General features: G+C 38.8%; 1 protein-coding gene across 2 annotated transcripts in view; it reads left to right on the forward strand.

Moving 5' to 3' along the window:
- enox1 (ecto-NOX disulfide-thiol exchanger 1) overlaps nucleotides 1–23,245 on the forward strand; it is a 115,643-nt gene that overhangs the window by 81,625 nt on the left and 10,773 nt on the right. For both annotated transcript variants that reach the window (XM_084420311.1, XM_084420312.1), the window contains 6 exons: nucleotides 414–620; nucleotides 987–1,220; nucleotides 8,174–8,386; nucleotides 12,037–12,143; nucleotides 17,045–17,162; nucleotides 19,993–20,177. In XM_084420311.1, coding sequence (XP_084276437.1) covers nucleotides 414–620; nucleotides 987–1,220; nucleotides 8,174–8,386; nucleotides 12,037–12,143; nucleotides 17,045–17,162; nucleotides 19,993–20,177 — 1,064 coding nt within the window. The remainder of the gene's footprint in view (nucleotides 1–413; nucleotides 621–986; nucleotides 1,221–8,173; nucleotides 8,387–12,036; nucleotides 12,144–17,044; nucleotides 17,163–19,992; nucleotides 20,178–23,245) is intronic.

Consider the following 23,245-nt stretch of genomic DNA (forward strand, 5'->3'; position numbering starts at 1 on the left):
GAATAAATGGTGATAATATATTTTTATACCACACCATAATTGACCATGTTTGGTGATTTGCAGATGCAATTTCACTAAATATATATTAATAAATTAATTATAAAATAATTTTGGCTCCAAAAATATTCCATGTTCATGTATTTATGTATTTGGGTTAAATATTAAGTATATTTCAATTGTTCAAATGTTTAAATTTTTTCAAAGCCCTAAAATCTGTTTATTTCCAGGTTTAAATTCCATTTCGTTTCCCAAATTTTCAATATGGCTTCAGACTTCTGAACCCTGTTATGTGTAAACTAGACTCCATTTTCTATTAACAGTAGCTAGTTAATGTGAAAACAATTAGATCACTTGATCAAACTGGTTTAGTCATGCAATCTGAGTGCGGCAAGACACTTTTGTGGATTCTGCAGATCTTCCTCCTCCTTCTACGAGAGAGAGGCCTCCAGGATGCAAGACTGTGTTTGTTGGTGGGCTTCCAGAAAATGCAACCGAGGAGATCGTCAAAGAAGTGTTTGATCAATGTGGAGAGATTGTCGCCATCCGCAAGAGCAAGAAAAACTTCTGCCACATTCGTTACATTGAGGAGTTCATGGTAGACAAGGCCCTCTACCTCTCTGGTGAGTCTTTGTTTTGCTTCATTTATAGATGTAAATGTTTGTTATGTTTTGTTTCTCTTCTTCTCTGAGGCTTGTTGCGTGAAGCTGGTTTCAGTTGCTATGGTGTCAGTTTGAGATTAGTTTGAGCAAACTCTGTTTTTTCAAGCTCAAGAGCATTGTCGTGTAAACCCTAAATATCAAATCTGATGCATATGCTGCAAGTAACATAGTCTAATGACCCAGCTGTATTGTTTTGTTCAACAGGGGCCATTATGCTGCAAGAAGGAACATCTTAAAAATGAGCAAATCCTATTTTGCATAGTTTACTGATATTTGATATCAGCCTGTACGATAGCTGTGTTTGCTGAACAATGTTTGTCGTTCTAGGCTATCGGATGCGCATTGGCTCCAGCACTGATAAAAAGGATTCGGGCCGCATACATGTAGATTTTGCTCAGGCGAGAGATGACTTGTATGAGTGGGAGTGCAAACAAAGATTGCTGGCACGAGAGGAGCGGCACCGACGGAAAATCCACGAGGAACGGCTGAGACCTCCATCACCTCCTCCCATAATGCACTACTCTGAGCACGAGGCAGCTCTTTTGGCTGAGAAACTGAAAGGTAAGCTTTCCCACAGACTGTGGTGCCATGATCTCATCTAGCCTTTAAAGCACAGATTTGTCATCATTAATGTAGTGCCGAGAGAAATTCGGGTTCTTTGGAAAAGCTTCAAGGCAGGACTTTTATGCTTCTAATAAATGCGAAATGTGGTAAGATGACCTACACCGCCAGGTCTGCTTTCCTTCAGAGATTTTGCAGCTGTCCACGACTGCTCTCTGATGATGTGACAGACATTAATGAGTGGCTGCATAGTTTTGAGGTTCTTACGCATACAGTCCTCATTCCCGTCTGCGGCTGCCAGCCAAAGAGCCCCAGCTGTTGTTTATTCTGTGCGACTGGTGTGTTTATATGATCAGCTAGTTCCATTCATCAGCTTCAATGAGACCAATGATTGCCAATGAAGTGAACACTCAGTACCAGGCTCCTGTAAACCCAAAAGGTTTCCAAGGTTTACTAAATTGTTTTCATTTGCTTTTAAATGTGCTTAAAATTGACTTGATTTTTGGTTGATTCTAATCAAGAAATATGATACTGTGCAAGAGTTTATCATATTGTGCTTTATCGTAACACTGGAGACCTGGTGCAGTTTCACTGGAGTCTCATTTTAGTATCAATTTGGTCTCAGATGTTTCCTAAAATTGTTGACATGCTGTAAAAGTATTGAGCTGTGGAGAGCAGTTCAGATCATTTAATTTTTGTGAAACTCTAGAGGAGACATGTGAGATTTATTGGGACATTTTCTCAGGAGAAAACTCTGAGAAGCAGAAGTGTGCCATTTGCTCATTGTTGCACACATACAGTAATATGTTGCGTAGAAATGAGATATTAAAGATATATTTTTTCCACTTCCACGGCTTTGCATGGACATAAGTGGCCAGCTGCATCGACAACAGACAGTTAGTGTGAGGTTTAAAATACTTAACCATGTTTATTTTTTCTGTTTATTCTGAGAACCAAATGAGATATGAGATTTAATTTTGTGACATAATTGTTTCTCTTCTATGACTTGTTTAGTTTAGTTTTATTTAATTTCTCTACCCTATGGCCTCTACATTTCTGCATAAGGCACACAAAATGGAAAACACTTCAGGAGGTTTGAAGTCGTCAACTGATTGGTTGAATTCTACAGGATTTCTGGGAGACGTGTGTGTTGCGTTCTTTAACGGTCCATCCACACATAAAGCCGTTCTTGAAAAAGGAAGCTGTTGTGTTCACAACTGTGACAATGAGCGTTTAACATGATCAACTAAACGCTTTTTTTTAAGGATTTGAAGGCGTCACCTTTATTTATACAGCGCTTTATGCAATACAGATTTTTTCAAAGCAGCTTTAACAGTGATAAACAGGAAAATGATTCAGTGATGTGGTTCATTTCAGCTGTACAACAGCTCTAAAAGAAAAAAGTCCAGTGTTGATTCAGTTCTGTTTGTAAAGACCATCAATTATTAAATTAGTACATTTCATCTATAAAGCAGTTCTGCAGAAAACAGTGATGTCATCAATCAGCTCAGTTCAGTTCTCATCCAATAGTGTCAGTGCAGTCAGATCAATAATATTGTTGAATATTATTGTGTGATGTTCATGGCATAGACTCCAATGCGTCCAAGAATTTTACACACCGGTCTGTCATTGTAGGGACATCGACGTTACGTTTTCTGTGAACCGACTGTGATTGGTTGCTTTTCATGTCAGTCAGACAGCTTCTTGGGCTGTCCTTGGCCAATGAAAGCTGTTATGGGGTCCAGACCTTCTGCTGAGTCTGGAGGTCTGGTTATGCAAGAATATTTGGAGACTGATTGCTTTGCCCTCTATACCTCTCTGGTGTGTCTTTGTTTTTAATTTATACATATAAATGTTTGTTTTGTTTCTCTACTGCTATAACAATAGATGGTAACATGAACAGTGAAGGTTTCCAAGGTTTTCATTTGCTTTTTGGGTGTTTAAAATCTGAGGTTAAAAAACTCATTTAATTTATCTTGTGAAACTCTAGAGGAGACTTGAGTGAAATTTATTGGGACATTATCTCAGGAAACTCTGAGAAGCTGGAGACTTAAAGGGATACTCCACTTTTTTCGGAAATAAGCTCATTTTACATCTCCCCCAGAGTTAAACAGTTGAGTTTTACCGTTTTAGAATCCATTCAGCCGAACTCCGGGTCTGACGGTACCACTTTTAGCATAGCTTAGCACAGATCATTGATTCTGATGAGTCCAGTAGCATTTCTTTCAAAATGACCAAAGAGTTTCAATATTTTTCCTATTTAAAACTTGACTCTTCTGTAGTTAAACCGTGTACTAAGATCGACGGAAAATGAAAAGTTGCGATTTTCTAAGCCTATATGGCTAGGAACTACTCTCATTCCAGCGTAATAATCAAGGAACTGTGCGGCTGTACCATGAGTCCAGCAGGCGTAATGATATGACGCAGCGCCTGAAAATAGTCCCCAGCTCGGTAACTTCTTCCAACGTGACCGGGACTAAGTTTGTCTAACCTATTAGACCTATTTTCAGGCGCTGCGTCATATCATTACGCCTGCTGCACTCATGGTACAGCCGCACAGTTCCTTGATTATTACGCTGGAATGAGAGTAGTTCCTAGTCATATAGGCTTAGAAAATCGCAACTTTTCATTTTCCGTCGATCTTAGTACACGGTTTAACTACAGAAGAGTCAAGTTTTAAATAGGAAAAATATTGAAACTCTTTGGTCATTTTGAAAGAAATGCTACTGGACTCATCAGAATCAATGATCTGTGCTAAGCTATGCTAAAAGTGGTACCGTCAGACCCGGAGTTCGGCTGAATGGATTCTAAAACGGTAAAACTCAACTATTTAACTCTGGGGGAGATGTAAAATGAGCTTATTTCCGAAAAAAGTGGAGTATCCCTTTAAGCAGAAGTATCCATTTGCTCTCCTTTTTATATCATTGTTGTCTAGAAGAACCAAGTGAGATATTAAAAAGATTTAAAGCTGGGGTAGGTAAGAATGGTCTAAAAAACTTATTTTTCAAATTTGTTTAAACTTTATGTATATATCAATACATAATTAAAATGTAAGTATTCTGAAAAAGAAAGTATAAAAATCGAGTGTATGTAGACCTCTAACGACTGTTTTAAAGACAGCTCATTATTTCCATTCAGTCCACCCTCTCCCTTCTGGGGTCCTTCCAAAGCCACGCCCCCAAAACACATGAACGCGCGACTCCGACAGCTGAGCTGGAAGACGCATTATTTACCTGAGACGAGCGGAGAGGAAGGAGCGCAGTGCATGTAGCATCATGTCAGAATCACATGTAATAAAAAAATCGAACTTTATCATTATGAATATAAACAAATAAGATGTATTTTAGTAGCCTACTCACTATCAAGCTATCATATCGATATTGGTAAAGTTTAAAATATATATTTTTTGATTCGCTAACGAGCTAGTTATAACTATAAGGCAAAGCTAAAAACAGGTTGCATTGATACACGTTTTTCCATTTCCATTAGTTGCACTGTGATGAAGATGAATTTCGTGTAAGATTCATAACATATAACGTTAGGCCTACTAGCTGTTAAACATGTATTTTGTTATGTAAAGTTCCCCCCACAGCGGAGCCTAGCTGCCGTGAACGCGCAGGCTAGTAAACATGCAGGGTCACCGATGACGACGGATAAGGTCGCTAGATATAAGGTTAGCAGGTTTCAATTGTTGCTTTGCACAGTGCGTGACATTTTATCTGTATGTTATGCGGCTAGAGTTTTAACACTGAGTCAATGGGCTCCGACGGGCTTGTTTATCGTCATCGGTCTTTTTCCGTTTACCTGTCTTTGTTGTATGAGCAGGTTCCACTCGAGAAATTGGTAGTTTTGGTTGTTTGTCCGCCATTAGCACAGCTGCTCGGCACACCGGCAATCTTGATTTTGAATGACGGTACGCGCTGTGCAAGAGAGGGGCGATCAGCGCGTACGCGAACTTGATTGACACTGCTAAGACACTCCTCCTGGCTCTGAAGGCATCTGATTGGTTCTTTACATTCGCACCGAATGGCAGTGATTGGTCAGAGTTTTTACTGTCCTGCAGCTGCTACAGAGGTCTGATTGTTTTCATTCCTTTTTCTGAACACATAATGTATTGACTACTCTCAGGATGGAAGGACCATTTCACCCAGTATAAAAAAAAAAAGTGTTTCTGAACAGGATTACCTACTATAGCTTTAATTTGTGATTTTTTCTGTTCTGCATGGACGTAATTTGCAATTGCGTCAACAACGTTGGCTGTAAATGTTTTGCAGATCTCCTCTCGATTTCAGACAGACAGGAATAGTTAGTGTAATGTTTAACATATTTAACCACACTTCTTTCTGAATCTAGAGAGGTTCGAAGGTGCCACATGGTCGTCACATTTTCAAGGTGCCGCATACTGTAATGTGTTTCCACCTCAGAGTTAAGCCAATCCATCACACACTTTGACGTTCACACATATTCGTAATGTCACCTTTCACGTTTTCATTTCAGAGCCAGTTCCTGGCTGACAGCTGTTTTCCCATGCTGTGATTTGATTACAGCTAGCGGCTCCAGAAAGGTAGTGATGGTTGAGTTATGCTGGCTGCGGTGGTTTCCATGCCTCTCTGAGCTCTTGTCTCTCTGGAGAGACTGCTTTCATTTCGATGATGGGGACTTGACTGCAGCCTCCACCTCATCAGCAATCACAGCACTTCCCATGTCAAGCACTTCCCATGCTCTCTGCGTGGCCCATCCAGAGCTCCCTCTGTATGTTCTCATGTTTATTGAGCCCAGGAGGCAACAGACACAACATCTCAGGCGGGGTTTCGATATTCTGGTGTCTGGCACAGATTTGCTCATGCCTGACATCTAATTGCCTCTCCAACACAACCTTTGTTTAAACTCAAGCCATTCTGCTAATTAGTTCTACATAAATATTGCTTTTCAAGTATCAACAGCATGCAAATGGGCCTTAGTATAGTGGGAACGTTATTGGGCACATTTGTGTCCCAAAGATTAATTTTTATTACATTTTTACAGATGTTTTTTTATATATTCGTTGTACGAAGGTCACATTAAAACTGTTTTTATAAAAAAAAAATGCTTTTTATGTATAGATTTTATTGTTTTACCCTTGTCTCAGATAATAGCAATTATAGCAATTATAACATTTTATAATTTTTTTTTTTTTTTTTACAGTTTTACACAAATGATGACTGTCCCTCAATTATAGCGTTCCACAACAAACAACAACATTATACATAAAAAACATTCATTTGTTTACACATTGTGTGTGTATTTAGGATACATAAAATATAGCTAGCTATGAAATTAGCTTTAGCGAGACAAAAGATTCTGCATTTTATTCCACAAATGTTAAAAATGTAATTTAAACACATATTTGCTCATCCTTAAATCTGGCCCTTCTTCAGCTCTTAATATATCGACTTTAATTCTATCCAATGCTGCTTTCTGTCTCTTGCATTTGGAAACACTTTAATGCTATTCATTCAAACAGCCCCTGGTTAATGCTTTCTGGCAAGTAAATGCTCATTGCCACATTATGCTTTCATGGAAAAATTAATATGAGCGATGTTTAAAACAAAGCTAATTTCCTGACCATAACTGAAACTGACTGCATTGGCAGTCACGTAGCAGCTTACATAGTGTCTGAGTTACGGAGAGGTCGGATGACTGAATGCTGGGAATTTTGAAGAAGAGTGTGGAGATTTCACATTTGCATTTCTTGTGGAGGCTCTCATTAGGCATAAGATTAGCAGAGCAGGCTCATTTGACTGTGGAAATTATTTTTATTCTCGTCAGATGGCATTTTTGCCCGAGGGTTGGGAGAATTCAATTTCCTTTAATTAGCTGGGAAGTTTGAGTGCCACCTTAATAACATACCTGCTCTTGATCTCAAACGCCCAGAGCCCCTTGGGTCTCTTACATACCATCTTAACCAGCACATGGGAATAACATTTATTTAATTGAAAAAGGGACTAAAACAGATATCACATATACACTTCAAATTAAACGAGTTGAGGACATATTTTAAGGACCTGGCATAGAGGTTTGGTATAATTGATACATCTCTCGTGATGTCATTCTCCTCGTTGGCTTGAAATCGGTTATTCTGTGGTGAGATGAAGCAATAACAGTCTGGCGAAAAGCGCACAGATGCAGGGAATGATGTTGTTGCCGTGTACAGGATCTCATTAAGGGAGGGATCGAATTTACTTCCAGCTCTACTGCACTGACTTTGAGGCAAAATTCAATTATTCTTCCAATTTCAGTAATGTATTTCACACAGGTCCACTGGGAGCAGATTACTGAAGCTTGGAAGAGGCCACACTGAACGCCTCATGTCTCAGCTGCTCAGGCTGGAATTACACTTCATGTTTAGACAGGAAAAATGCAGGGTTAGTTACTGACTCACGAGCCGTGACTGAACACACTGATGAGATGATGTTCTTGTCCAATAGGAAAAGACAATGCAGGGAAAGAGTCATTAAACGAGGCTCTTAAGTTAGAGCCGGCTTAGCGTTTGGTGTATAGCTGCAGCATGTGGACACGAGTTCCAATCCTTTCTTTTCCTCTCAATATTATTAGAAGTGCCAAATCTAAATGTAAAATTTGCTCTTAAAATGAACTAAAACAGTCTTGTCTGAATCTGTAGTAGCTTAAAGTCTTGAATTTTGAAGGTTATACGACTTGTGTACTGTCGTTTCGAGTACTTGAGCAGTTTGAAAAGAGATTCAAAGTTTGAAGGTTATTATGAGTCTCGTATATTGTAAAAACTTGGGAAGAGAGATTTTGAAGTGTGAAGGGTTTGTAAGCCTTATGCAGTTTGCTGTATGCTGGCTTTGTCAAGCCAACAAAGTAAGTGTAACAACAGTCTCTGTCGTAAGTTGCTGAAGTAAAAATGACAGATTTTCCCCACTGACAGTTTTCCTCATTCATTCCTCCAGAAGACAACAAGTTCAGCGAGGCATCGGCAGTGCTGTTCACGTGGGTCGACAGAGGCGAGGTGAACCGACGCACAGCCAATCATTTCTACTCCATGATCCAGTCGGCGAACAGCCACGTGCGGCGCCTAATGAACGAGAAAGCTCAGCACGAGGAGGAGATGGAGCTGGCCAAAGAACACTTTAAGAATTCCCTGCTTGCCATCCTCACACAATGTAAGATACCTCCTGCCTTCACTGTTTTTATCCCAATTGGTTACTCTGAGATTTTTATCTAGTGTTGCCATGACAACGGCACATCCTTTGTACCGAGCAAGATGATGTAGCTGTCCTTAAGTGGGCTCAGTCTCAGATCTGATAGTTGGACGTTTCTCGCTCATACTGATATGACTGTACTGATAGTTTGAGTGTATTTGTATATGTCCAGAACTGCAACATACACTATACTGTTCCTGACTTTAACAGGCAAGACACAGGCTCTGTTCCAAAACCTAGAGAGCTGCCTACATAGGCATCATAGGTGAGCTTCCTACACAGAGCCGTTCCAAAAGGTATGTATCCTTCACGGATAATAAAATCCCTTGATGCACTGCGACAAAATTCAGCTTAAATTGCATCACATTTACCGTTGCTCTGTAAAATTTTGGGGAAATAAAGTAAATTCAATAGTAATCTGCGCAATTGGGAGTACTTCAAGTTGGTCACACAAATTTGCCTGGTTGGCTGCTTGGTTTGAAAGTGACCTCTGTGTGAGCTGTGATTCATGCCAATGGACCTTTTTTTGCCAGCGAAATTTCACAGAAGTGACCACACCTTTACAACGATTAGAAATGTAGATTATAAATATACTTAGTTCATTCTATAAAGAAATGTTGATAAAATTAATTGTCATTAGTCCTGTCTTATTAAAAATTGTGTATTTGTGTGTGCCAGTCTACAGAGACCCTAAGGGGACAAAAAAAAAAAAATGAGAATAGACGAAAAATGTTATTCTCTTGCAAAATATTTGCGTTATTGCATTCCCCTGAAAAACTTGGCATTCTCTCGTTTTTGCGTTCCTCCAAGAAACTATTCACTCGCAAAACATTTGCGGTCTCTTGCAAAAGTATTGCGTTCCCCCCTAAAAAGTTGTGTTCCCTCTCAAAACATTTGCGTTCTCTTGCAAAAGTATTGTGTTTCCCCAATAAATGTGTTGGCTCTCAAAATATTTGCGGTCTCTTGCAAAAGTATTGCATTCCCTCAAGGAACTTTGTGTTTGCTCGCAAAACATTTGCGTTTTCCTCCCACCTGCATATTGTTTCCATGAAAGTTTTGCAAGAAAACGAAAAGCATTAAAATATATTTAAAAAAAACTAACCATAGTCATGTCCCTTTAGATGCTCTGTACCAATCAGCTGGTTATTAACATAGAATTAAATGGACGCAACATTGAGTTGACGGATTTTGTACATTACCCTGTTTATTACTTTGCTAAACACCAAATAAATAACAAGGACATTAACTATTGATCTGCCTAGATATTATTTTATAATTTTACCTGTATATTATGTTAAAGCTTCTGCTATGAAAACAATAATCCAATGTACAAAACAACCAAACTAGCAACAAGATGAACATGGCAACAATATTGCAGTATTTTAATTGCAGTAGGCTATAACAATATATTGCAGTATAACAATACTGAGGCCCTCTGAGGTAATTTCACTGCAGCAGATAACTAAGTCTTGTTTCATTTGTATGAAACAAGAGTGAATCTGACATACGTGAAGTGAGAGACATGCAGTGATTTTGGTCAGGCATTGCCTGCAACTAGTAACTAGTTGGCATGGACAACTAGTAATATTCGGAAATATTTGACCGCTGAATCTAGCAATTGACCAGTCAGAATCTAATAATCTAGAACGCAGTGTTATAAGAGTTATTTTAATGTTTAAGTTAGCTTAGCAGAAGTCAAATCAATTATGTGTTAAATCTCCCAAGTGTATGAGGTTCGGATGCTCTTTAAGGCAGCAGCTTACAGAACGTATCCATAGAAAGCAAGGCAGCTCACTAGTCGTGGAACAGAGCCACAGTCTTTCCTTTACACCGTTCACAACCCTTCACTGCAGATATACAATATACAAATGTACACTAGGAGATATGATGTATGCTCAAACAGCATTGAGACCTAGCTGCCTATGTCAGTGTGACTGTAGCCAAAGCCCATAGAAGGGCCCTGGGTAAGTACAGTCTCAGTGGAAGCACTCTGACCATATAGCAGATGTGGAGATGTTCAACTTAACTTAAAGGTAGGCCAACATCAGATTCACTCATCTTTTTTTCGGCCTGGACAGGTGAGAAGACAATATCCCAACTCAAGAAGTCAAGAAAAGTCATTTGCTTGAATGAATATGTGTGATGGAGATTTGCAATTGGCAACTTGACAGAATTTAGACATTTTCGACTCCATATATGTGCATGAAATACTAAGAGAAATGTATTTTAGAGTTATGCCAGTTAAAGTGAAGAACATAATCGTATAATTGTTTACTTGGTCAAATTAATAAATAGCAGGCAACAGTTTACAAATGGTCCAAATCTCAATCCTATAATCAGAGGCGTCATGCACTTAGTATTTTTGAGGGGGCAGCACTTAGCCTCGATGGGGTGACAGCAGAATCAATGGTTCTGCACGAAATCGCCTAGGCTGTGTGACATTTTTAGTTTCAAAACTAAGAAATTCACCAAAAGACAACAACTTTGGGGCACTATTGACTTGTACCTACAATATTCTAAAGGCCTGGACATACTAAGCCAATGTTGGGCCATTTTTTAGCATTGGTTGGCTTCGTTTTTTTGGTGTGTTCCGCACTGTTGGTTCTAGTCGGACGTCGTCTGTTTTTTTTTAGCCGATTTAGCCTGTTGAATCGGCGTTGGGCTGTCGTTAAGAGAGAGAACACTGATTGGCTGTTCACCTTAGCGAACGAATCAGTGCACAAGAAGTGAAAGTGACGAAAGCGAGAAGTAAGATTATACGCTATCTTACCTGGGCATTCGAATGCACGAATATTTTCATAATAACATGAGCCGACTGGAATGAAGAAAGTAATCAGCGTGATTCCGGGCTTAAGATTAGAGTAAACACTTAAACGATAGTACGCAATATGTAGAAAATCGGATATCAATAAAATACGTTGTCAAATTATATTTAAAAGAATTATTGGCGCTTTCATAGATAGTATGTTTTACAAATTATAAATTATTTGTGCTTAGACATATCTGTATTAAAATGTCAAAATAAACATTATATGGTTAAAAAGTCTGAACAGATGTGATATATGACGAGTGCTGAATGTGTCCGTCTCTGGCTCAGCGCCAGCCAAAGCGTGAACGTAGATTTTAATTTAGGACTTAATAACGTGATGCACTGATCGTTCTAATCACTCTGGTGTGATCGTACACTTCAAAGGGTTAATTGTCAAATGTAAAAATATTTTTTGTGTGTTTTGGAAGCTGCATTCAAATCCATTTGGCTCAAAAATATGAGGGGGGCATGACGCCTTTGCCTACAATCGTAATGCAAATTCAACAATCTAATTCTAAAGTGAAGAAAATGCACACATACACATTTTGAGCTAAATCCTCAATCAATGTTTGACATCAAACACTTTAATAATACTTCTCCAGCAAATCCATCATTGTAGACTGTTGCCTTCCTCAGTCCTAAGGAATTGAAACAGCAGCTAATGAGATGTAAGTACAACAGACACTATCAGGGGCCTCTCAGAGAAGTGTTGCGAGGGTCCTGATGCGTCTGACTCTAGCTGGCGCAGATGCTAAGCTCTACATAAATGGCTTGTCTTGTCTGACTTCCTTACCCACCAAAGTTGAGCAGATTACGGCTGTGTTCACCGCTGCCACCAGGCAAAAGGCATGGGACCATTTCTCAAAAGCGCAGCGCAAGAACATAGACATTTGGCGAAAGCAGTGCGAGGTTGGTATTTTTCCTCCCCTTTTGTCATGCTGACTCTACATCAGGGGTCTCAAACTCTGGGCCAAGATTTCTCATTACAATAAAATGTTTCATTTGGCTGTAATATATTTGAACGCCAAAGTAGTGCGCTTATATTTAATAAAATTATTGTGAATGTTCAACTTCCCCCGAAGGAGAACACCACCTGGCTAGTAGTAGTTTGAGACCCCTGCTCTACATGGTACACTGACACGGCAGCTGTTTATATGGCAGTGTATCTTGTGGCTTTTCATTGTATAGACTTGTGGGCCCTCACACAGCAAACATCCCAGTTTTCTAGCCTCTGCTCTTTCGTGCAGCAGAGCTCTCCTTGAAATCGCCACCTAGAAAGAACCTCCATTGCTGCCATGGCAACAGATACTGGCAGGATTATAATGATGCTCATCAGTGATTAGCCTGAATTAATCGTTAATAACTCATCCAATTTGAATTAGGTCTTTATGAGGAAGGAAAAGGGAGGTGCATGTTAACCTACATTGTGCCATTATGAATCGATCCTTTTAAACCCCTGAATTCTCTGGAATGCACAATATGGAATTTCCATATTCATAATATGGAACATCACCAGTATGCAAAATTCATGTTAGTGCAAACGGAATACTCAATGAACCTTGAAACATACAAATCCCTCACTGGTGATAGACTCCAGCTGCAGTCTTTCCTCCAGCCATCTGACTTTTTCCGTGACTGTATATCATGAGCAGTGATGTGAGGACCAAAAGCTAATCCTAGAAATACACTGACTGTATTGATTAATTGCTTTGAGTCAAGTCTATGAAAGGATTCCATTTCAGTTCACAGTCGCCAAGAGGTAAGACATCAGTGACGCGGCAGAGTCTTTGGTGCTGTGAGAGGTGAAAGCCAGTTGATATGCCACCCCTGTGAAGAGATCTGTTGTTGTTTTTTTATAAAAAGTAATGTAGCACTGTTTGTAGAGTTATGTTCACTCCAAGGAAGCGATAACAATAAAGATGGTTCTAAAAATCGCTCTAAATGTATATTAGAGTTCACACCACAACTATAATGATAACAATATTGTTGGAATCACTTTCAGAATAATTTTTTTCCTGCTGATGAATGACAAAAACATTGATAGCCAATCAGAATCCACCCTGCTTTATAGAGCTCGAGCATTTAAAGTGGCAGACGGCAAAACTGCAGCACATGCTTATAATAAACAGGATGATATCGTGCGTTGATGTGGATGCTAATGTAGTTATCGTTATAGTTTTTCTTATAGTAATCGCTCTCGGTTTTGAATGAGACTTAAGACAATGTTTAAACATTGCAAAAAGTCTTAAAAAATCATAGAAATTAAGAAGTAATGGGAAAATGCTATATATTTTAAAGTTTTAAAGGGTTCATGAACTGAGAATTCAAACTTTCCTTGGTCTTTTGACAGTTAAGAGGTCGTTATACTATAAAAATATCCTGTAAGTTTCAAAACTCAAAACTTCCTTGTTATTCCAAAAACCAAGGCCAGAAAACGTCAGGATCTAAAAAGTGGGGACGTCACAGAGCAGCGAAAGACCGCCTTTACAGAAGAATATCAAAGTCTACATCTACATCACCGCATCTTTAGCGCCGCCCACTGGCGCGTTAGTGAAAAGTTACATGAGAACGAGAAAAGATTGACACATAAGGATCCTAATGCTAGGAAGGTGTTTTTTTTTGTTTTTTTACAGTGTGAATGTCCAACCTGATCTCACGGGAAAACGTACAAATTCTACGAGGTGGCTAATTCGTACGAATTCATACGACCTCACTCGATTTTTGCAAAATCGTACATATTTTACGAATTGCCCAATTCGTATGAATTCATATGAATGACCTACCCCTGACCCCGCCCCTAGACCTACCCATCACGTGGGTTTAGACAAATCGTACAAATTCGTACGAGTGAGGTCGTACGAATTCGTACGAATTAGCCAACTTTTTATCATTCGTACGAATTCGTACGAATTGGTCGTGAGATAGTGTTGGAATGTCTCAGCAGTGCATTGTTTGTATTCCGTGCATTTCACTGTGGATTATTTGGTAAATCAGTTGCAATTTCGACGCAGGCTTTGCAAACAGACTTTTACGAAATGGATCTGCCAGCAATGCCACAAACATGTAAGTAACCATGTTTATTCTAACGCCTGATCTGTGATCAGTGATTTCTGATGTGTAATTATTCAAGTTCAGACAGATTATCTTTCTCTCAAAATCGTTAAATACTGGTTATGCATCAGTAAAACAAGCCAGTGACTAAACTTCACATCGTTTCTCTTTGTAGGATGAAAATAATCTTATTTAAACTGTGATTAAATTATATACAGAAAGCGATCAAAGAACGCTCCCTTCCCAATCGCCCAAGCTGTCAATCACACAGCGCTAGTTTATCTAGACACTTGCCAAAACTTCCGTTATGTAATTAATGATGCAGTTACACTGCACAACGAAGCTCTACTGTATTTACATCGTGTTTGCATTGTTATTTGGTAAAAGCATTCGTGAGAGTGCAGAAATTGCATTGCAATGATGAGATCACTTCATTCACGCGATCAACAGACTGTCTGTACAGATCTGGCCCACATCTGGGCCATGTGGAATTCACATGTGCCGAATCTGGGCCGATCACAGACATGTTGAGCTCAATGTGATCTCATCATTGCAACTTGATTTCTGCACACTAATGAATGCTTTCAACATAACTAACAGTGCAAACCATGGTGCAAACACAATGTAAATAAGAGATTCGTTGATTACGAAGATTTTGCCTTAAGTCCAGAACTTGCACTGTTTGATTGACAGCTCCATCGATTGCAAAGGAAGCTTTCTTTGATCGTTTTCTATACATAATTTAATCTCAGTTTAAATAACAGATCATTTTCATCCTACTGAGAGAAACAATGTGAAGTTGACCATTTAGTCACTGGTTTGATTTACTGACACATAGACAAAGAACATCTGACTGTACCTGAATCATTATCAGGCATTATAAGGAATACAGTTACTTACATGTTGTCGCATTACTGTCGAGTCCATATCATAAAAGTCTGTTTGCAAAGCCTGCGCCGAAATTGTGACTTATTTACCACCGCGAAATGTACCGAATACAAATAAATGATGCTCACCTGAGACATTCACATTGTTGAAAATAAATAAAATAACCACATTCCTAGCATTAGAATCATTTGGAAGGTAATGTTGTTTTTAGTTGAATGACCCTGCTCTTCTCTCCTCGTCATCTCACTAACACACCAGTGGGCGGGGCCAACATTGCAATGATGAAGTAGGTGTTGATTTTCTTGTGCAGAGGCGGTCTTTCACCCATCTATTACATCATAAATAGGCACATTTCAGGACGACTTTCGCTGGGCTTGGTAACAATAAAAGCTGTTTTTGGACTAACAAGGAAGTTTTGAGTTCTGAAACTTAGGATATTCTTATAGTATGATGACCTCTTATATGTTAAAAGCTCAAGGAAATTTTGATTTCTCAGTTCATGACCCCTTTAAAGTGTATTCCGCTGTTATTGTCCATGACAAAAGATACCATTTATTAAATTAAGTGTGAATTTACTATAAAATAGCAGATCTTTCAGCTAAATTTAAACAGAAACACAATTATGAAACACATGAAATATGTGACATGAAAAACATACAAAAACATACTAAGCGTATGCTTACATACCAAAATGTAAACCATTGTTTTGGCTAACAGAAATCTTAATTTATAAAAAATAACATTTTGATGTGTAATTCATAATATATATATATATATATATATATATATATATATATATATATATATATATATATATATATATATATATATATATATATATATATATATATATTTGGTTTTATTGTGTTTACTCAACAGCTTTTATAAAATATATGATATTTGGACTCGAAACCTTATTGTTACTGAGATATAGGCCTTGTGACACTGTCCCAGTCTGACAACCAGTCTCAGTCTCACCTATTTTGTTGGCTAGAAGTTGCTTTTTGTGAATGCAGTCTTTATAAAAAAGGAATTTTAAAAAGCTTCCATGTGTTTTCCCGAATGACTATAAAATGCTATTGGAAAAGTCTTGGAAATTCATTGGTCAAAAGCTGCGGGAACCCTGTAAAATAATAGAAATATGATATCAGAAACAATCCAGAACTCCCACTTCTATTCCTCTGATACTACTGCTTTCAAGAAACAGATAAAAGTTCAAGCGACACAGTGCTAGAATAAAATGCATTCAATCACAGATAAAGTAAAGCTCAAATGCACTACCTTTTATAGAGTCAGATCTGCAAGATTTCACAGTGGTGGCATTAAACGTCCTTTGTGCTGATCCCTATAATGGCTATCAGAGGATCAGTGGGCTTGGAAGTTTGTGTAATGTGATTTTTACGCTCCATTTTCAGACCTAGACAAATGAACTTTCACTATTGCACGGCACTGAGACGGCAGAGCCTCGGTTTTCCCTATGGGTTGTATTTTATGGTTAAGGAATCAATCACCAGAGCCTGTGGTTGCCAAATCATTGCCTGGTTTTTCATCCGATCAAAATTTTCCAGGTTAAATCAGAGTAGAATTGCAGAAAAAACATTTCATTGGTATGTGTGATTTTCATACGTTACTGCCACATTTATACAGCAAATGAAGCTATAAAGTGTGTCCTTGTAGAATTACTCAGAGCAGAGGAAATGTTAATGTGTGCAAAATGTAATCTTTAATCATTCAAGGTCTCAGACAGAAGCCAGTAATGGGATGTGTGTGTGTGTGTGTGTGCGTGTGTGCGTGCCTGTGTGTGCATGTGTGTGTGTGTGTGTGTGTGTGTGTGTGTGTGTTCGCTTGATTTCTGTATTGTGCTCCATTAGGAGCTGAGAAATGCTCACAGTGAAGAGATCATGGGAATACGAAGAGAAGAGGAAATGGAAATGTCAGATGAAGACTTGGAGGAAAACCCCTGCAAAAAGATCAGAATGGAGGACACTGGTAGGCCTGTGATCAGCCGCTGATTTTCATAATCATGATTCATTATATTATTCTGGGGACTGACTGTGCCTAAAAAAACCCTAGACCTAATGGCCTAACATCTAGAGCTGTTTTACAAAGCAAATGCAGTGCAATTAAACCGATCAATAAATTGATAGTAAAGGTAACTGGTGAATAAGAAGAATGTAGTGCCATAGAGAGCTTTGTTCAGCGCCCACATAATTACATTTCATTTTAGGGCTCAACAATATGGATTTTTTTTCTGCTTGGCCAATAGTTTAGATTTTTACTTGCTTTTCACTTGCCGACAAAAAATAAATACACACATAATGTTCAAAAGTTTAGGATCGGTAAGATTTTTTAAATGTTTAGTAGGTTTAGCTTTTATGCTCACCAAGGCTGCATTTATTTGATCAAAAACAGTAAAATGTTTTGCAATAAAAAATATTATTACAATTTAAAATAATTGTTTTTTAATTTTTAAATGATTTTAAAATGTAATTTATTCCTGTGATGACAAGTTTCAGCATCATTACTCCAGTCTTCAGTGTCACATGATCCTTTATTCTAATTCAATCCTGATTTTCTGCTCAAGAAATTATTACTATTATTATTAGTCTAAAATTGTTGTGCTGCTTAATGAAGTTTGGAAGTTTTTTTTTTAGGATGATGAATACAAAGTAAAAAACAAAACAAAAAAATAGCATTTATTTCAAATAGAAATCTCACATTATAACATCTAAATGCTTTTATTGTTATTCTTGATCAATTTTATGCATCCTTGCTGATTATCATATCTTAAAAAAAAAAAAAAAAAATTACTGAACCGAATTACATTCATATATTAAATAATAGTTTGTGAAAAATACAAATAAAAATGTATTATTATTATTTATAAACATTGTATTTTTCCCACCACCTATCAATGATTGGAAAAGATGGAATATGGTGCAAAACTTATTTGTTTATACATTTTCTAACTCTATTTGTAACTGATGCTTTCAAGGCTGTCACAAATCACTCAGTTTCACACAATTTCATCAAAACCTCATCAATGTCTACCAAACTAAACTTCATTACCGAACTTTTCCATTAAATCAAGGAATTATTATTAGCCTGCTACATTACAGTCACAGATGAACTTTTCCTGGTGAAGCAGTCGACTAGAGTAAATATACAAAGTGATAACACTTTACAATACACTTTATTTAGTGTTAAATGTCCTATAGGACCAGTCTTGCTCTCTCACTTCATCTGATCATGTACATGTGTTTTAATGCTTTGAAAATGAAAACATGGTTTGCTGTAATAATTCCTTGATTCAATGAAAAAAAAAAAAAAACACAATCACCCTTGTTAGACTCTAATCAAATCAGCTCTGCCGTGACCACTTGTATATTTAATAGGTTTATTCAAACGGAGCGATCACATCCTTTAGATAACCTTGAGTACAACAGCATTTGTGCCGAGATATCAACTTGAGTGATTACACTCTCCTTCCTGCGTGTATCCCACACCAAATCTGATTATGAATGATATTGCTTCAGCAGAGAACGGCGGCAGAAGGTGTCAGGGGATTCTGAGCTCAGCGATATTTCATGACCTGTCACAGCACACTAGCTCTGGCTCAATAAAAGAAGTATTTTCGGTGGCAGGAAGGAATATCTAATAGTTGAGATTCTCTGTTGACACAGCAGAGACTCAGCACAGTGACCAAGTTGTTATGCAAACTTCACCATCAATTTCAGCTATGAATCATAAAACTTCCTTTAAAGCCTGCCACGTATATATGCTGATTCAACCAGACGGATTGATGTTAGAACTTGTCTTGCATGCTCCATGTTAGATTAAGTAAGAGATCATATGTTGCCACATGCTAGAAGAGAAAGTTAGAATCATAGTTTTTTTCATGCATATATATATATATAAATATATATTATACATGCATATATATTCTGAAGGTTTTTACTGATGTGTTTGTTCATATGTCATTTGCCAGATTTATTCCTAAAAACATGGTGATTATTTTTTCTGGGTGTGGACAGTTTTTTCTTATTTATGGAGTATTAAAGAAATATCAAAAATCCCTCTGTAAAAACGAATACGTCAACAAAATGATCAAGAATGTTCTGGGAATATATGTAAATTATTGCATATTTAATTACATAATTACATTTGCAAACTTTTCAGAAAACGTGTAATACAAAAAAAATTAATCCTTCAGCTTTGGAAGTATAATAATATCTAGTTAATTTAGTTTTACCCTTTTCGCCTGAAGCGTCTTGCCTTAAAGTCACCATGATATCAAAATTGACCATTCTTGTTGCAGTATTTGTATAAATCATTTATCCGTGGCCGTGCACATCATTTCTTTGAATTTTTTTATTAATGTGTCCTTGTAATCTTTTATCAAAATAACATCCCCTCCCTTCTTTTCTCTGATGATGTGTTTACTGGCGTGAGGGCGGGGCAACCTGTCACTCACATGAGATCGACCAATTGCAAACCACAACAATCTTAACGATCCAATCAACTGCTCACTGATAAAATCAAGCCTCGTTCTGAGAAGTTTGAGAAGCCGTTTCATTTGGATATACGTCACAATAGAGAAGAAAAGACTATCGCAACATCCATTTCATGCTGTCTTTAAGGTGGTAAAGATGGTCGACTAGTTTAAGCTAGGTTATGGCACACAGTTAATCAGCTCAATCAGGTCAAAGTGATCTACTTAGGTCTACCAGGCACAAAAGTGTGAATTCTCCCCATCTGTAAATTGAAAGCCTTCCTCCAAGCTCACTTCCGGTCTCTCTTCCTTCCTGTCCGAGAGCAGTGCTGTCTGCGCAGTCGTGCGCTCTGCGAGAGGAGAACGACAGTCTGCGCTGGCAGCTGGACGCCTACAGGAACGAGGTAGAGCTGCTGAAGAAGGAGCAGGGCAAGGCGTACCGTACCGAGGAGGACCACACGCAAGAACAGCAGCTGCACTTCCTGCAACACACCATGCAGAACATGCAGCAGGTAATACACACATCAGCTGCACTTTTAGGGTTCAGTCCCACTTCAGTACATTCAAAAGCTTAGGGGTCGAAAATAAGTTTTGGGGTTTTCAAAAAATCCCCTTATGTTCACCAAGGCTGCATTTATTTGATCAAAAACATTAAGAACAGTAATATTGTGAATTATAATTACAATTTTAAACAACTATTTTCAATTTTATTATACAGTAGTCAACATTTGAAGTGGATCAAAAAAGTTCATCAAAGTTGTCCTAAGACAAGACCAGATATTGTTCAAAATTCATGTATAGCTTTGATCGATGGTTTTGATCCACTTCAGATGTTGACTACTTCATTTTAAAAGACTTTGCAGCAGCCATTTCTCCAGTTTCAAGACACATTTCTTATTATTATCAATGTTGAAAATAGTTGTGCTGCTCCACATTTTTGTGCCAACCATGATAGATTTTTGACATCTTTGATAGAAAGTTCAAAAGAACAGTATTTATTCGAAATAGAAATCTTCTGTAACATTACAAATGTCTTGCTGATGCGTGTCTCAGCGGGTGTGTGTGTTAACAGCCTCAGCGACTCATCTTCCTGCTGACACTGTTAATAGCATGTTTGATATTATTGTTATTGTCCAGTCATTAAGCTCATGAATCATGGAGTGAACAATTAGATCACACTAAAGAACGGGCCAGCCATTATCCTGCTCTAAACCTTTTCTTTATGACGTTACTTAACCCTGTAAAGCCTGACGTGAAATAATAGTCAGAATATATAAGTGTGTGTGTGTGTGTGTGTGTGTGTGGAACAGCAGTTTATTCAACCTCTAGGTAAAATATATATATATATATATATATATATATATAATGGCTCTTAGAATATGGAGCTCATAATCAAGGAGAAAAAAAACTACATTTTATCCAGAGACTCAAACTGAACAAAAATATGCAATTTGATGTAGTTGTTTTATGATCAGACGACCGAAGGCATTTGGGAGAACAGGTTTTTCAGCAAAGTTTTGATAATGTTGATAATTTATAGGCCTTGGAAATTTGTGTATCAAATATGATACAGTAGCCTTATAGGCTTAAAAAACACTGGTAAAGTTGTGGGACTTGTTTGTCCCATGTCTGATGAATCTGCAAAGTAGCATCTTACACTGTCCACTCAGTTGATGTCGGCGAAAAATATCACGGCTGAGATTAAAGACACTCCTAAATAGTGAAACACATTTGACACATTCAAACATACTCAAAACATCAGTTATGCGTAAGTGTTCAGCATGCTCACACGTCAGCGCTCCATCTGGAACACAAACACTCACACCTCCGTTAATTAGCTGTCAAATCAGCTTAAATAATGATTGGACACAGTGTTCTTCATGACGCAGGCTGTCATCGTGCTGCCATTAATGCACTGGTGAGCTCTCTATCTCTGTCTCTTCTCTCTCGCTCACTATCATTTTACATTGTGCAGTTGCGTTAAAGGCTTTTATGTTCAAGATCAATAGTAATGGAAGAAATGAGTATCCTTTTTGTTGAAAGAGAAAAAGTAATATTCAGATTTATATAGAGTGCAGTGGACTGTCATCATTTAATTAAAAACTTTTTTAATTTATTTCGTCTGTGATCGCATGTACAGTATACTACTGCAGTATACTATCTGCCTTAGTCAACATGAACTAAGAATGAAAAATACTTCTACAGCATTAAACTGTAAAAATCCTACATGCTGAAGGATCATGTGATATTATGCAGAAAGTTCAGCTTTGCCATCGCAGGAATAAAACGTCTCGGTTACGTATGGTAACCCTCATTCCCTGAGGAGGGAACGGAGACATACGTCATAACTGACTCCTTTTCCATTCCCTCCTCGGGGAACGAGGTTTACCATACGTAACCGAGACGTTCCCCTTCGTCAGTTCACTATTACGTACGTCATAACTGATGAAATGGGGATATCTACCAACACGCCACTGCTGCTGGCCCTTCCAGCGCTCCGCTTGAGTCTCCTGGCCTGACCGCAGTGTTGGGCAGAAAATAGGAGCTCTAAGCAGAGAAGGTCAGTCACTGCTGTTCCGCAAGACCCACTCAGTTTGAATTATTGGATAACGCTGGGAAAGCGTGCCCTTGGAGAAGGGGACGCTGCAGAGGCTATAGAATCTAGCGAACGTGTTGGATGTCACCCAGCCCGCAGCTCTACATTTAGAGTTAGAGTTAGAACACTTCTAGTTAGAGTGTGCTCGCAACCCAAACGGGCAAGGCATATCGTGGGACTGGTACGCCAAGACAATAGCATCCACTATCCAGTGGGCTAACCTCTGCTTGGAGACAGTCTTTTCCTTCTGCTGGCCTCCGTAACAGACGAAGAGCTGATCTGGTGTCCTAAAGCTTTGCGTTCTGTCCACGTATAACCGCAAGGAGCGGACGGGACATAGAAAAGCCAGGGCTGGGTCTGCCTCCTCCGAAAGCAGAGGTTGCAGGTTCACTACCTGGTCCCTGAAGGGGAGTGGTAAGAACCTTGGGCACGTATCCAGGCAGGGGTCTCAGGACAATGAGAGTCACAGTGCTGTCCATACGCGCCCACCCAAGTTCAGGGGCATCCATTTCACCTCTGTGCGGAGTTGCGATGCCCCTGAGCTTGGGTGGGCACCGGGTGAACTGAATCGCATAGCCGAGTCTGATGGTACGGACAAGTCAGCGAGACGGGCTGGGAAGTGCTAGCCAGGCTCCCAGACACCGTGCAACCAGGACCAACCCTGACGTACCCGGGGTGGGGCAACGAGGTGGAACACAGGAACTCGGCTCGGGTGTGAGACCAGTAATCCCATCCGAAAGCTGCCAGGCATGCGAGACAGCGAACGTCAAACTCGATGGCACACGGCACACTGAGCGCTCAAGCCCTCATGAGAAAGGCAAGACGAACAACGTGCCGACGTGGTCATGCTCTCATGAGAGAGCATAAACCACCCACGAACGCAGTCTTAGCATGTTTGCAATGCGCTAGAGGAGTGAGGGGCCCAAGGACGTGGTCTCGTCGGGGAAACGCTCACTGTAATCCTCAGATCACCAGTGCTATTAG

This window comes from Rutilus rutilus (assembly GCF_951802725.1).
Source record: "Rutilus rutilus genome assembly, chromosome: 10".
Taxonomy (NCBI): Eukaryota; Metazoa; Chordata; class Actinopteri; order Cypriniformes; family Leuciscidae; genus Rutilus; species Rutilus rutilus.